The sequence below is a fragment of the Tupaia chinensis genome, unplaced genomic scaffold (genome assembly GCF_000334495.1).
Source record: "Tupaia chinensis unplaced genomic scaffold, TupChi_1.0 Scaffold000005_2, whole genome shotgun sequence".
NCBI lineage: Eukaryota > Metazoa > Chordata > Mammalia > Scandentia > Tupaiidae > Tupaia > Tupaia belangeri.
In genome coordinates this window covers 3,225,822-3,239,728 of record NW_006159434.1, presented here as the reverse complement: position 1 = coordinate 3,239,728, position 13,907 = coordinate 3,225,822, and the positions used below count along the sequence as shown (strand labels likewise).

The following is a 13,907-nucleotide window of genomic DNA, read 5'->3' as shown; positions in this document are numbered from 1 at the left end:
CTGCGATATTAAGGGGGGGGGGGGGAACCACTTTACCAATCCATCCATTTTTTTTGATCTAAGATTGAAAGATTATGCTTCAGTTCACTTACAGGATATCTCCACAATAGAGAATGTTGCTACAGTCAGTATAAAGTGGTACAGACAAAAAGAAAAATTGTGCAAAGCAAACTACCTACATTAGGATATTTATTAGCTTAGATTTTTAGCACTGATGAGAATTATGGAAGCCTTACTAGATTTGTGTAACCAAATCCCACATTTTCAGTAGAGAGCTCGATGCCAAATAATTTTGTCTTGCATAATATGTACTTTTGTCTCTTGTTTTAAGTCATTCCCTTTGGTAATCCTAATATGAAAAACCAAATTGATACTTATTTTGATACAGCAAGCAATGGAATAAGATACAAATATGCCTTCACCTAATACATAAAATTTAACAGTGATTTTTATAATTAGTTCATAAATTTAGGTTAGGGAACATAATATTAGGTTAGGGAGTGTGATGTGAATAAATTAATCAGATTTGGAACCATATTTTTTCTATATAGTCTCAATGTATGAAATCTAGATTTTAACTATCTATAATATCTGACATATATTGTTCCATGTGGGACTATTAATAACAGGTATATTTAACAAGAGGCATTAGTGGACTATGAATACTAACCAGGACCCTGATAATAGTAATGAAGTCAAAAGTTCCTTAATCCTATTAGCATCACACCCTCGTTTTAATAAGACCTGACAGCATTAATAAAGATCCATTTATGAAAAGAATGAGTTTCATGTTGTCATTTTTTCTCCAGTGGAGGTGTACTGTGAAAATAACCCCAGCTTTCAGGGGCCTACTAGTCATTAGCATTTGATAGCGTCTCTATTGCTTTTTAGCACAGATCAAAAAAGTTAATCTGTACATCATAGGATTTAGAGAACCTAAAATCAAGTCATCTTAAAGAAGAAAAGGTAAACTTCTAAGTAAAATTTTATTTTATAGTTAAAAAATAAGAAAATCATTATATTCAAACTTTTTGGAGACTTTCAAAGGTAAGTAAGCTAAGTAAGCTTTTTTAAACAGTTATGCACATGGTTTGTTTCAGCAGATTCTGCTAACAAGGACATTAATGAATTTTTCCCAGCTCTTCCTGATGTTATATACCACTTTGAGCTATGTTTTTATATGTAGAGAACTATTACTTCCTTCAGAGTAATATAAGTTATGTTTGGTCTTTGTCCACAATACGTATTTAATGCCTCATTTTCTGTATTTGAATTATAATTAGTAAACCTAATGGTAGATGATATTCTTATAATTTGGATCTTATAACTCCACATTTCAAAACAAATCTAACCCCAATCTTAGTTTCATAAGTACAAGTCCAGCTCTTGATCAATGAAGATGTTTAATTAAAATACAAACAAGGGCCCAAAAGCCTTAATTGTGTGAAGGGACTCTACATCAAATTAATGTATCTTTTGAGATTGATGGAAAAGATGGCGATGCCTTATGGGATAAGCAGAAACAGGTGAGAGCTTTGAGTGGATCAACAATTTGTAGAAAAATAAATTGATCTTCTTGCTCTGTCAGCACAAAGTGTCAACCTTTGAAACATTGTCATGCCTCCCTCAAGGGAACCAATCAACACCCTGTCATTGGGCCGGCACAGGAATTTTACTGTTGATATATGCTAGGGAGGATGAAAATCTGAAGCAGAAAATGAAGACATGTAATATCACACAAACTAATTTCCCCTGAGTTCCAACCATGGGGAAAAGTAGGTCCCTGTCCTATGTATCCTGAGTCAGATCAGGTGCTTGAGGAATATTTCTATTGGTGGAAATGGTGGCTTCCCTGTCAATAAGATTTAGAAAAAAAAAAAAAATTCTAGATAATAGGTCAATGGAATAAAAATGTGGAAGTTAAAAGAGCTATGTAATTTCCTATTCCTGGTCAACAGATCTTTCAAATATTGCAATATACATGGTATAATACACACACACACACACATGCACACACATAAACACTTATACACACTCACATGTGCACATATACATTTATGCATATATTTAGATACACATATACACATATATGCTTATGTATATGTTTAAGTATGTGTACATACTTACATACACATATAGACCATATATACACATGTACTACATATACATATACTCATGCATGTATGTCTATGTATGTATGTGTATATATGTATGTATGTATCTGAACATACATATAGATATGCATACAGATACCAATCTTTAACATAGCCCAAAATAAAGGCAAATTATATCAGATATCATGTGGGATTCTCACTACAGCATGGCTTTACTTGAAACACAGTCAAAAGAGATTTCACATCTGAACTTTTTAAAAACAGCAACTAACTTTAAGAATGCTTATGAATGAAAGATTTTTTTAGAAAGTAATATGATATGTTACAAAGTTGAAATCCAACCTTACCAAAGTTGATGGTTAAGTTTTACATTAACTTCCTTGTCTTTCTACCAAGCAGAATTACTTGAAATTCACTTCGTTCTTTCATTCCTTACTTTCTCCTTTTTTTCCTTCTTTCAACTCTCTTCCAAGTGTATCATGAACCCACAGTGATCCTTACCCTAGAGGTTATCTAACTGTCTCTGTGACTGTTGATTAAATCTAAGAGTAAAAAAACTGTATTTTGTTTCCCGCCCTCATATTTACTAACCATATAATCATAAACAAAGTTTATTATCACTCTGCAACTCATTTTCCAAATATATAAAACATGGAAAAACAACACTTACCCCATTTATGCCATAGCATACCTAAGGTCATAAATATATATATTGATATATTTAAATAAATATTTTCCACTATTGTCTTTCATCTCAGTTAAAATATAAAATTGTCAATAGCAGAACTCCTTCATCTATAAATTGACCTATTTTTTTTCCCTAGGATTTTCCTCTGTATTTCCCCTTTCTTGCCTTTTGCTATTTAAATTTTTCTATACATTTTATATTACCCTAGTTAGGATAAACTAATTGTGATTTTGCTATTCTTGTCTATTCAACAAAAGTAGAGCAAATTAATATTAATTAAGTTCTCATGGTATTCTGCAGGACAGAGAGCCTTTGAAAAGAAGTTATTATGGCTGGCCTACTTACTTTCAAATTGTAAAATTTACTAAAGTTTATGGATGAACTGAAATATGTTTCTTCTCTTTCTTTCTGTTTAACCCCTTTCCCATACATATAAGCCACTTTCACGACAGGGCCATTTTGCAAGTCAAAGTACACTCAGTTAACATCACCCAATGTCATGGTCCTCTGGATGCCTAGAGCTATGCTTTGTGTTCTATTGTCATTATTTTTAACAAGCAGTCAGAACAGTATTTGTCCATGGGGCCATACAAATGCCCCAGTACTTTAGTTACATCATATAGTTACTTTTAGGCTTATCACACCATCTAAAGCAGAAAGAAATTGTAGAGCATTTCTAATCCTAAAACTCATTGAAGAACCTCTAGTGAGCCTTTTTGTCTTTTGCTGACAATCTTTCAAAGAAAGTCAAATGAAAACACATTTTAACAAAGCTAAAATTATGCCAGTAGGTTTATTTGTTTTATTTGAATTTGTTAAGCAGCTTTCAAGCCAAATCAGAAATTTCTTGAAGTTCATTAAGCTGCCCTGAGGGAGACATGACAAAATTATTCCTTGAGTAAAGCAGTGCATTTTAAAACAATACATTTGTTAAACTTGTCAGGTGGAGAGATCCTATTCCTAACACTTGATTTTAAATTGGAAAGGTCCCATTTTGATTTTACCTATTAATTTCTCTTTTCCAAATAAATTATTTGACTTTATTTAGACTGTGCTAGCCAATATGGTAGCCACTAATCACATGTGGCTATTAAATTACATTAAATTAAATTTTCAGTTCATTAGTAGCACTTGCCACGTTTCAAGTACTCAACAGCCATGTGTGGCTAGAGCCTACCACTCTGGGTATCACAGGTTATAGAGACAGTTCTATTGGACAGTGCTGCTTTAAAGATAGTATCCGCTCTGCTACACAATTTACTACTTAAAACACTAAGCATCATGTTTCTGTAAGCAGTCAAATATTATAAAGCAAGTAAACTGGTATACCTTTTATGCACATGTATCTATTCTACACTTAGTGCTTATTTTTCCCAATATCAAGATATTGATATCTTCATCCTCAAACTATAACAGGTGAAAGTAAAGGTCAGAAAGATTGAGGTAGAATACATACTAAGAAGGAAGGACAAAATCATGATCCAGATCTTTTTTTTTTTTTTTTGAGAGGTTTTTCACTATAGGGCGCGTGCGCTCGCCAGACAGACAGAGACATAGAGACAGAAAGTGAGAAATCACCCCCCAGAGGGGGATGGTCACGCCGCAATCCCTTCTCCTCCATTCTCCTCTCGGGATCTTGGGCACGTACGCACACGCGCCCGGCGTGAGTTTTAAGCCACCGGGTCCAGGACGCGAGCCACAGTCGACTACGTGGGAGTCCAGCGACATAGCCATTACGCTAACTGCTGGTTCCCATGATCCAGATCTTTTGATCTCACACATTTTTCCATTTCATCAGTTAAGTTGATATCATTGCAGAGAACACACCTAAAAATGTTTATTTATAAATCATCTAACATTTCTCTTTCTGTTTTTAATTCATATACGCAGACATCTGCATTTCACGTGAATCTTTCCAAGAGATCAGTAGACTTCAACTTCTGAATGTATTTATAAACAAATAATATTTATGACATGTAAGTATCAGATGAGCAATTTTCTAGTATTATATATCCTCCAAGACAAACCTCCAGATCATATACATCAGAATATCTAATTCATGTGTCCTTTGGATGTTTTTAAATGTTAGTCATCATAGCAATCATAGTCTGGCCGTAACTAATCAGAAAACATTTATAAAAGTTTGAAAAGCCCCTCATTGTATCTATATTAAATCTGCTCATTTGTTCTTTCATATATTTCCCAGGATCATTCAACTGCATGATACTATTTCACATATACAAATCAGAGTTTTCTACTACTCTATACACCATAAATGTAATTAAAAAGAATCTTCTAGTCCCTTGATAAACGCAGACACTGTATGCATATTATGAAGAATACCAAATATCCTATTTATTCTTCCCTCTGTCTTTCCCACCCCCAAACCTAAATCAAGTCAAAACAAGTTCTTTACATTAACTGATTACTAAAAGGCTTGCTTACCCTTTACAGCAAATCAATACTCTGTGTTTTCAAAGAATTGGACCAAAATAAATTTAAAAAAAAAATTGCCAGACAGTGGATGCACTTGCCGGAGACAGAGAGAGACAGACAGAGAAGGAAAGTGAGAAAGTACTCTTCCCAGAGAGGATGACCATGCCATAATCCTCTCTCTTCTATGTCTCCTCTTGAGACTTTGGGCTGACACATATGCCTAGAGTGTTTTACACGTCAGCAGGTCCAGGACTGGAACCACACAGTAGGCTGTTTGGGATCCAGCCATCTTAAAACAAAACAAAACTGACTGGCCCCAGAGTGGAAACTTTAACATTACCAGTACATTGACTGAAATGTAATCTCACATTAATGATTCAGAAGATGATTAAAGATCTTGTTTTGACTTGAAATCGTAAAGAAAAATATTTACCACTAATCAACATATGTTCAGAAATGTTAGGAATAAAAATGTTCTATTCACCTCTTTAATAAATTTATTATGTATCTTTTCAAATGGTGAAATAAAGCTTTCTACCTAAAATAATCACAAAGGAAAATAGATAGCCAGGTTTGTGGATTCATTTTAAAGTTTAGATGTGCTTGTTTAGATCAGGTTAGTGACAGTCATTACCAGACAGATCAAAATTAAGATACTGGGCAAGCTATTTATTTGTAAGTAGCAGGGCTGAGTGCCTTGTCCACTTCCTATAAGATTATGAAGGAAAAACAGTTCTTTGAAACTCAGTATGCATACAAGAAAGATTCATGAACCTCACATATTTGCAAAAAAAAAAAAAATTCTTTAGGGAATTTTCTCCAATAAGCTTTCTTTAAGCTTTGAAAATAAGCTCTGAAAGACTGGGATGATGGCTTACTCAATATTTGAAGGATATTAAATTATCCTTTTTTGATATTAAAAAATAAGATAATGTCTTTAAAAAAAAGTTTTAAGAAACGTACCTTAATTAGTTGGTAATCTTGAACTCCATTCATTCCTACATCAGGATCTACGGCCGCTGGGAGAGAATATCGAGAGTTTATAGCTGAGTTCTCTGGTATTGATATGTTGATAACCGTTGCCGGGAACAATGGTGCATTATCATTTATGTCTTCTATCAGAAAACGTATCTTAACCAGCCTAAATATTTCATCCGGCAAAACGGCAACCTCCACTTCATAAAAGCAATGTTCATCCATCGAGATACCAGCGCATAATTTCTCACGATCAATGCGAGCGCCGGTAGTGAAGATCTCACCAGTACTCTCTTCAATCCGAATCAGAGGCACATCTCCAGTCTTGTATACTAGTTTGAACTGCATAGGAGATGTCAAGGACTTGTCTGGAATCAACGACAAGTTGAGGTCTCTCAACAAGTCGCCTATCAGGACGTTTTCTGGCATTTCTTCTCGGACGGTATAGTTCTTCTCCTGGGCGCCAGACTGAAACACGACGCATGCTAACAGGACCGCAAATATATACGTCCCGGACAACAAGTCCATACCAGGCACGAGTGTGATAGTTCTCTGTGTCAGGCCGCACAATACTGACAAAGGAAAAAGAGAAAGAGAAAAAAGAGAGAGGAAAGAGGAAGAAGGAGAAGAGAAAGATGTCATTAAGAAGTTAACCATAAACATGCAGGTTAATTAAATGCTCGGTTTTAAATTAAAATCATTAAACAAAATATTAGCACAGTAGACACTATTAGATTAATAACAAATTTGTGTTGAATCTAATATTATGCATGTTTACATTAAGATGAAAGCTAAATGAAACAAGATACCTATAGTAATTAAAGTGAGTCCTCGTAAAAGTGCCCATCACTGGTAAAATATACAAAAGATAGTATTTTAATAACCCAGACAGTAAATACAAATAATTAAAAATACTTGATTCAATGGCTAAGGAAAAGTAAAGAGATGTTCATTACCAATTACAAAAATATAATCATCATTCGTTGTTATTCTACGGGCAATGTTTTATACACTGTTCCGTATCTTCAGTTTGGGGCATCAAAAAGTAATAATAAATCTTGATAAAAGGAGAAAATGAATTGTGAATAGGAGGGACTCAGAAATTTTGAGTACAAGAAAAGTCTTTCAGGAGAGGAGAGGGGATGATATGATAAATTCCTAAACATGGGAAGAACTAACATGAGAAAGGAGGTTAGAGTTTTCTTTCTTCACATAACAAAACAAGAAATAGGTACAAATTACAGGGAGATAAATTTCACAAACATAAACAACTATATAAAACATTCTAAAAAAGATTTTTAGGAGATGGTGAATTCCATATCTTTGGCACTGTCATCAGTTTAGATCTACATATTTGATTTAGATCTATAGATTTGGTGGATGACATCCAAACATTCAGTGGGAAAGTTGGACTAGAAGCCACACTAACTCTGAGATTATTGTATTATTTCTCACTCAGTAAAACCTTCCCAGTTATTTCATTTCTCTAATTCCTACAATAAAAATCAATAAGGAATTTTGATTTCCTTGTAATCTGAGAATTTTTTTTCTTTATTTTTCTTTCTTAATTCTCAATTTCTGTTCTCAATTTGATTTAATATAGTCTCAATTCAATATGTTAATTATCTTTTAATCTCTAGTATCAGAAATATCCCAATGTGTCCCTGATTATTATTTATAGGCAACATGTCATATAAAGCCAAAATGAAATTTGTATCACACTGCACTAAACCCTATCAGGTGTTGTATTTTATAATTAAACAGAGGTTGGTACAGCCACCAAGAATTTGGCAGTTTTAAAAAATTAGCAGACAGATGGTCATTTAAAATTCCATTACAGAAAAGTATTAATGCATGAAGGTAACCAATTAAGGAAGTTCTCAATATTTATTGGTAATCAATAGCATTAAAAAAAGTTTTAGTAATGGTTCTAAAAACAGGTGGAATTAAGACATGATATAAATAACTTGCTATGGATATTGTGCTCTGATTATGCCAATATTAAATTGTTCCACTGCATAGGTGCACATCTGTTTTTAAAATATGCATATGCGGATGTTGGAAGAACAATGTGCAGAAAAAAATGTTACTATTTGCAATCTGTAATAGAATAAATTTATTGCAATGATTAAGGTGGTTTAGCTCATTAACAGAACTAAGAGGAAAAGTAGACAAACTCTACTTCATTTCATAAATCTTGATTACAAAATTTAATATATATGTATATATATATAAATAACCTATATATATATATATATGTATATATGTGTATATATATATATAATGGATCCAACCACTTCCCTATGTTGAGTGGTTGGAGTCATTTATAAAACATTTTATGTATACTAATGAGTAATGTTAATGTTAAAGACATTCTCTATCTTAGTAAACAACATGAAAAGACTGTTGCCTGTGGTATTGTATTTTTAGCCTCATTTGCTCAATGATGAGCATTGGGATTACATAATATAGAAACTTGCTCAAGACTCAGTCTCTTGTGAATTATTCGTGTTATACTTTGTTATGAATGTGAGATTTAAAATGCCCTGCTGATGCTTCCCATGGGTTACTATGCACACATATATGTGTGTCCTAAACACTATTAATCTAGGACATCTAAAAAATTTGAGCATCTTTGTGTGTGATTTTATAAATAGCATGCAAACATAAGCAAAAATAAAAATGGAGCAGTGACAATTGGAATTAAAACTACCACTCTATTCTTATCTTACCCTTAGGTATTACATGTTATTACAACTGGCAGAAGACTACTACAGACCGTTTTCAAAAACACTTGTGTGCATGTTGCAATATCCCTACACAAGAGAAAGAATGAAGAAACTGACCTCATTCTAAGAAGTCTCCCTCTCCCAAATCACTCTAAGTCTGTTCTACTCTACCTTTAAGAGCGTCACCAAATGTGTTTCATCACTGTTGATTCTTCTGATGGTTTTAAAAACCATGAAAATAACAATGGTGAAAAATAGACAGTATCATTTCTAAAGCTTAAGTGAATATACATACTTAAGCCAACATAAAAAGGATATTTACTCTCTAGTTAGTAATTAGTTTCATTCATCATTGAATTCATTCACTTATTCAACAAATATTTATTCCACAATGTTTTGTTTTTGTTATAGGGCATTCGCTCATCACAGAAAGAAAGAAAAAGGTGGGTGGGGATTGAGAAATTATCCTCCAGGGGCTACGGCCATGCTGCAATCCCTTCTCCGCCAGTTTCTTTTTGAGATTTTGGGTGCTCGCGCATATGCACCCAGCGTGATTTTTAAACCAACAGGTCCAGGACTCAAACCACTCAGTCAGCCAAGAGGGGTCTAACACCTTAACCTCCACACCACCCACGACTTTATTATGCAATTTTTATATGTCAAGCACCAATCTAGGCACTGAGAGCACATCAGTGAACAAACAAAAATCCCTGTCCTCCTAATGCTTATAGTTGATAATACAAATATTCCAGCATGTCTTTAATTCAGTGTTCAACCATTGTATAACCAACTCAACTCTGCCTCTACCTCAATGTGAACACACATGTTTAAATCATCTCAATCTCCAGATTTTGATTCCAAAATTTACATTCACCACGTAAAATTTTAATTAAGAGAGTTTTCCTTGAAACCATGGAGTTTAGTTCCTTGAATAATCAGTATGGAAATTTAGCAACTAATTATGGATAGAGTCACTGCTTAGTTTCACAGAAGCATGATAAAATTAACTCATATACTCCAGGAAAATGTGAGTACATGAGTACTTTTTACCTGGCTCTAGTTTTTCTCTCCCTCATGAAAAAAATGAAAAGAGCATTTGAAATTTCTGCTCCTTCCTCCACATAACCACTCCTACTACCGTCAAACTTAGTTTGGAAATTAATGGAGTAAGCACAATAAAAGCAGTTATAATGAAGAAATGTTTGCAAGTGCCATAAGTGTCTGTACTATTTAATTAATACCCATTTTTGGCAACACACGCTGGGTGAGTAGGTAATAGTTGTATTTGTTTACTGTCTGTTCTTTTGTTTTTGTTTTAATTATCAGAGGCTGTATGCACTCACTGGAGACAGAGAGGGAGAGGGAGAAAGCACCCCAATGGGGTGAGGTCACACTAAAATACACACATGCACACATGCCTAGCATGTTTTTCAAGCTGCTAAGGCCAAGATTTGAACTACTTGGTTGACCACGTGGGATCCGGCTCACCTTAACTATAAATCTATGTCACTGGCCCCAAATATTTTTTACTTGCAGTGTAATGTAAAGGGTAATTCTAGATGACTAATTATAAAAGCCTATTGCTTATTTTAATACATTAGAAGAATGTTTAGTGCTTATATATGTGTGTGTGTGTGTGTGTGTGTGTGTGTGTGTGTATTTTAATTTTTTTTTAGGTTTTTGCTATAGGGTGTATATGCTCACCGGAGAGACAGAGAAAGACAGTGAGAGGGGAAGTGAGAAAACTATCCTTCAGAGGAGATGGCCAGACCACAATTCCTTCTCCTTTCTCCTCTTGGGATTTGGGGCATGCACACACACATGCCTAGCATGAATATAATTTTCAAGCCACTGGATTCAGAACTTAAACCACAGTCGGCCATGTGGGAATCCAGTGCCTTAAACACTATACAACCTGTTGGCCCACTGGTATTTTATATATATATATATGTTTATATATATACACACATATATATATAAACATATATTATACATATATATAAACATATTATATGTGTGTGTGTGTAGTTTTTTTTGCCACAGGGCATGTGCACTCGCCAAAGAGAGACAAAAAGGAAGAGCAAGAGGGAAAGTGAGAAATCAGCCCCCAGGGAGGATGATCACACTGCAGTCCCTTCTCCTCCAGTCTCCTCCTCGGACTTTGGGCATATAAACACACACATGAAGCGTGATTTTCAAACTACCAGGTCTGGGACTCAAACCACACTCGGCCATGTGGGAATCTAGTGCCTTTACCACTACACCACTTGCTGGCCCCAGTATTATATTTTAAATGCTACTTGTACATGTCTCTAAAACTGCAGGTAAACTAGGACAAGTAGCATAAATATATATAACAGAAAATATAAAGAAAATACCTATTTAACAAAAGTGAACTTTATTTCATTAAGTGAAACAAGGAGTTTAAAAAGTTGAATATTATAAAGTGCAAGTTTGAATTTATCTAACCTAGTTTATATTCCTTCTTGAAATCTCATTTAATTTGGAATTTTATTTTATACAGTGTTATCATGAGCATCTCTCATACTTTTGCCTATTATATGTGTGTGTGTGTGTGTGTATGTATGTCTATTGTTTTAAGCTCCTCCAGTCAAAGGAAATAAAATTGTAAAGAATGGATAACTTGTATGTTAAATTTTGTCTTAGTTGGAACAGTAACAGACTACTAACTAGTATCTTAGTCTAATTCCAATCATTAAAATTTCTTTTTGTATAGAGATTTTTGCTATAGAGTATATGTGTTCACCAGAGAGAGAGACACAAAGAGAGAGAGAGAGAGAATGTGAGAATCACTGTGCCCCCCAGAGGGGATGGCCATGCCACAATCCTTTCTCCTCCATCCTCCTCCTGGAATTTTGGGCATGTGCACACATGCACTGGACATGAGTTTCAAGCTTCCAGGTCTAGGACTGGAACCATGGTCAGCCATGTGGGAATCCAGCACCTTAACCACTATGCAACCCTGTGACCCCTCAATCATCTAAATTTAACACATATTTTATGGTTGCATAGTGTACAGTTTGAAGAGATAAAAACACATTTGAGAAAGCAGCGGGATATATAGACATGTATTACATGTTTTTCAAGTCACTAGAGCAGGGACTGGAACTACAACCAGAAAAAGCAAAGGCATAAACAAAATAAGCAGCTCCAAAATTTAAAAATATAAAAAGCAAAAATGCAGATTCATTTTATAGTCTCTCGGCAATTAAGTTTTTAAAAGATAAGTAGGTAAGGGAACTGGGCCTCTAATATATGCAGTTCTAGGAATGTCAAACCACAAAACTGATGTTCAAATAGTTTGTCAGATGTATTCCAGGGCATAATGTTCTTGATACATTTTCCTTCATTATAGTACTAGTTTCCTTTGTGATATATTTAAATTAAGTCTATATGAATGACTGGTTCACATGCTACAATAAGATTGTTAAAACAGTACAAACTTTGGTATTACATGAAACTAAGAAGTATCTGGTTTTTTGTTTTTTGTTTTTTGTTTTTTGTTTTTTTGCTGCCTTTTATCTTAACTCCACTTGAGTCCCATAATTCCAATTACTTCAGTGTCTCATGAAGTCCAAAATACACCATTTAACACCTTGATATATAGTCACTTCTATGTTCTTGTTCTCATGCACAAGCAAAACTTCTTTTACAACTTGAATAAATAATAAGGTAGCTCTAGAGGTTGGTAGGAAGGAATACAAAATACTGTAAGAAAAGGAACCACATTGGGAGGTAGACCAATTGGAGCAACTGATGAATGCAATACGTTCAGAGTGACCACAGCAAGCAGGGGGTGGTGGGGATGGCAGGTACAGTGGCTGTCCAGTGTACTGGACATGACTATTTCCTCTGCATTTTAAAGCTTGACATGTCAAAATGAAAGATTTAATACTTTCATAAAATAAAACTGTTATTTTCACCAAATTTTATTCTACAAAGAATTCATTATATTCCTTTTTGTCATTTATAAATCAGAATGCATGTATGCACACCAGAGAGAGACAGACACAGAAGGAGAAAGCACCCTCAGTGGGGTGTGGTCAGGCTATAATCCCTTCTCCACTTCATCCTGTCAGAATCCTGGGCATACATGAACACATGCCTGGCATTTATTTAAAGCTTAACATTGGCAGGCTCAGGGTTCAAACCATGCAGTCAGTCATGTGGGATCCAGTCCCCTTAACCACTAGACGAGAGGACTGGAGTCATTTTGTTTCCTATTGCACATGTCTAATTTTCACATTTGGGTCTAAACTTTTCTGAGAAGTTGATTTCATCAACGCTGCTTCTTTCTCTAAAATGTTTATGAGATGTGTTGATTCATTTGCACAATAGTTCATTCAATGTTCTCTATCAAGTTTTTTTAAAAGAATTATTTACTTAATTTTATTTATTCATTCATTTATTTTAATTTGACCAGAGAGAGAGAAAGCAAGAAACCAAGCCACCAGGTTCAGGACTTGAACCAGGTCAGTCATGTGGGAGTGTCCAGCACCTTAACCATCATGCCACCTGCTGGTCCCATCTGCTAACGTTTTTAAATCTGTTAATAATCAATGCTCAAACAGCACTTATAGGACAATTTATGAAAGTTGCATCTCTCTATTTTTTTTCTAAATGTTGAATATGTAATTTAGAGAGTATTTGAAATACAGCTTTATCATTCAATCAAGAGACATATTCTATATGACAAAAATATAATGTTTATCGATTATAACACATCCTTTTATTGCTGCAGTGAATTTAAACATGATTATTTTAGTCTATAGTAATTATTTTAATGCATTTGATCCATAAGTACTGGAGTATCATAATAAAGCTTAAATTATCCAGTTGAAAGGATAATTTCCATTTGGTATAGTTTGGTTTTGTTTTTGTGTTTTGCTATAGGATGCGTGCATTCACTGGAGAGAAGTAGAGAGAGAGAGAGAGAGAGAGAGA

At 34.3% G+C, this 13,907-nt stretch overlaps 1 protein-coding gene across 1 annotated transcript in view; it reads right to left on the bottom strand.

Annotated features, from left to right (window-relative positions):
• PCDH11X (protocadherin 11 X-linked) overlaps window positions 1-6,781 on the bottom strand; it is a 779,107-nt gene extending 772,326 nt beyond the window's left edge. Inside the window, 1 exon segment of the mRNA XM_006139830.2 lies at window positions 6,202-6,781. Within this exon segment, the coding sequence (XP_006139892.1) occupies window positions 6,202-6,741 (540 nt within the window). The 5' untranslated portion in view covers window positions 6,742-6,781.
• Window positions 6,782-13,907: the final 7,126 nt, after the last annotated feature.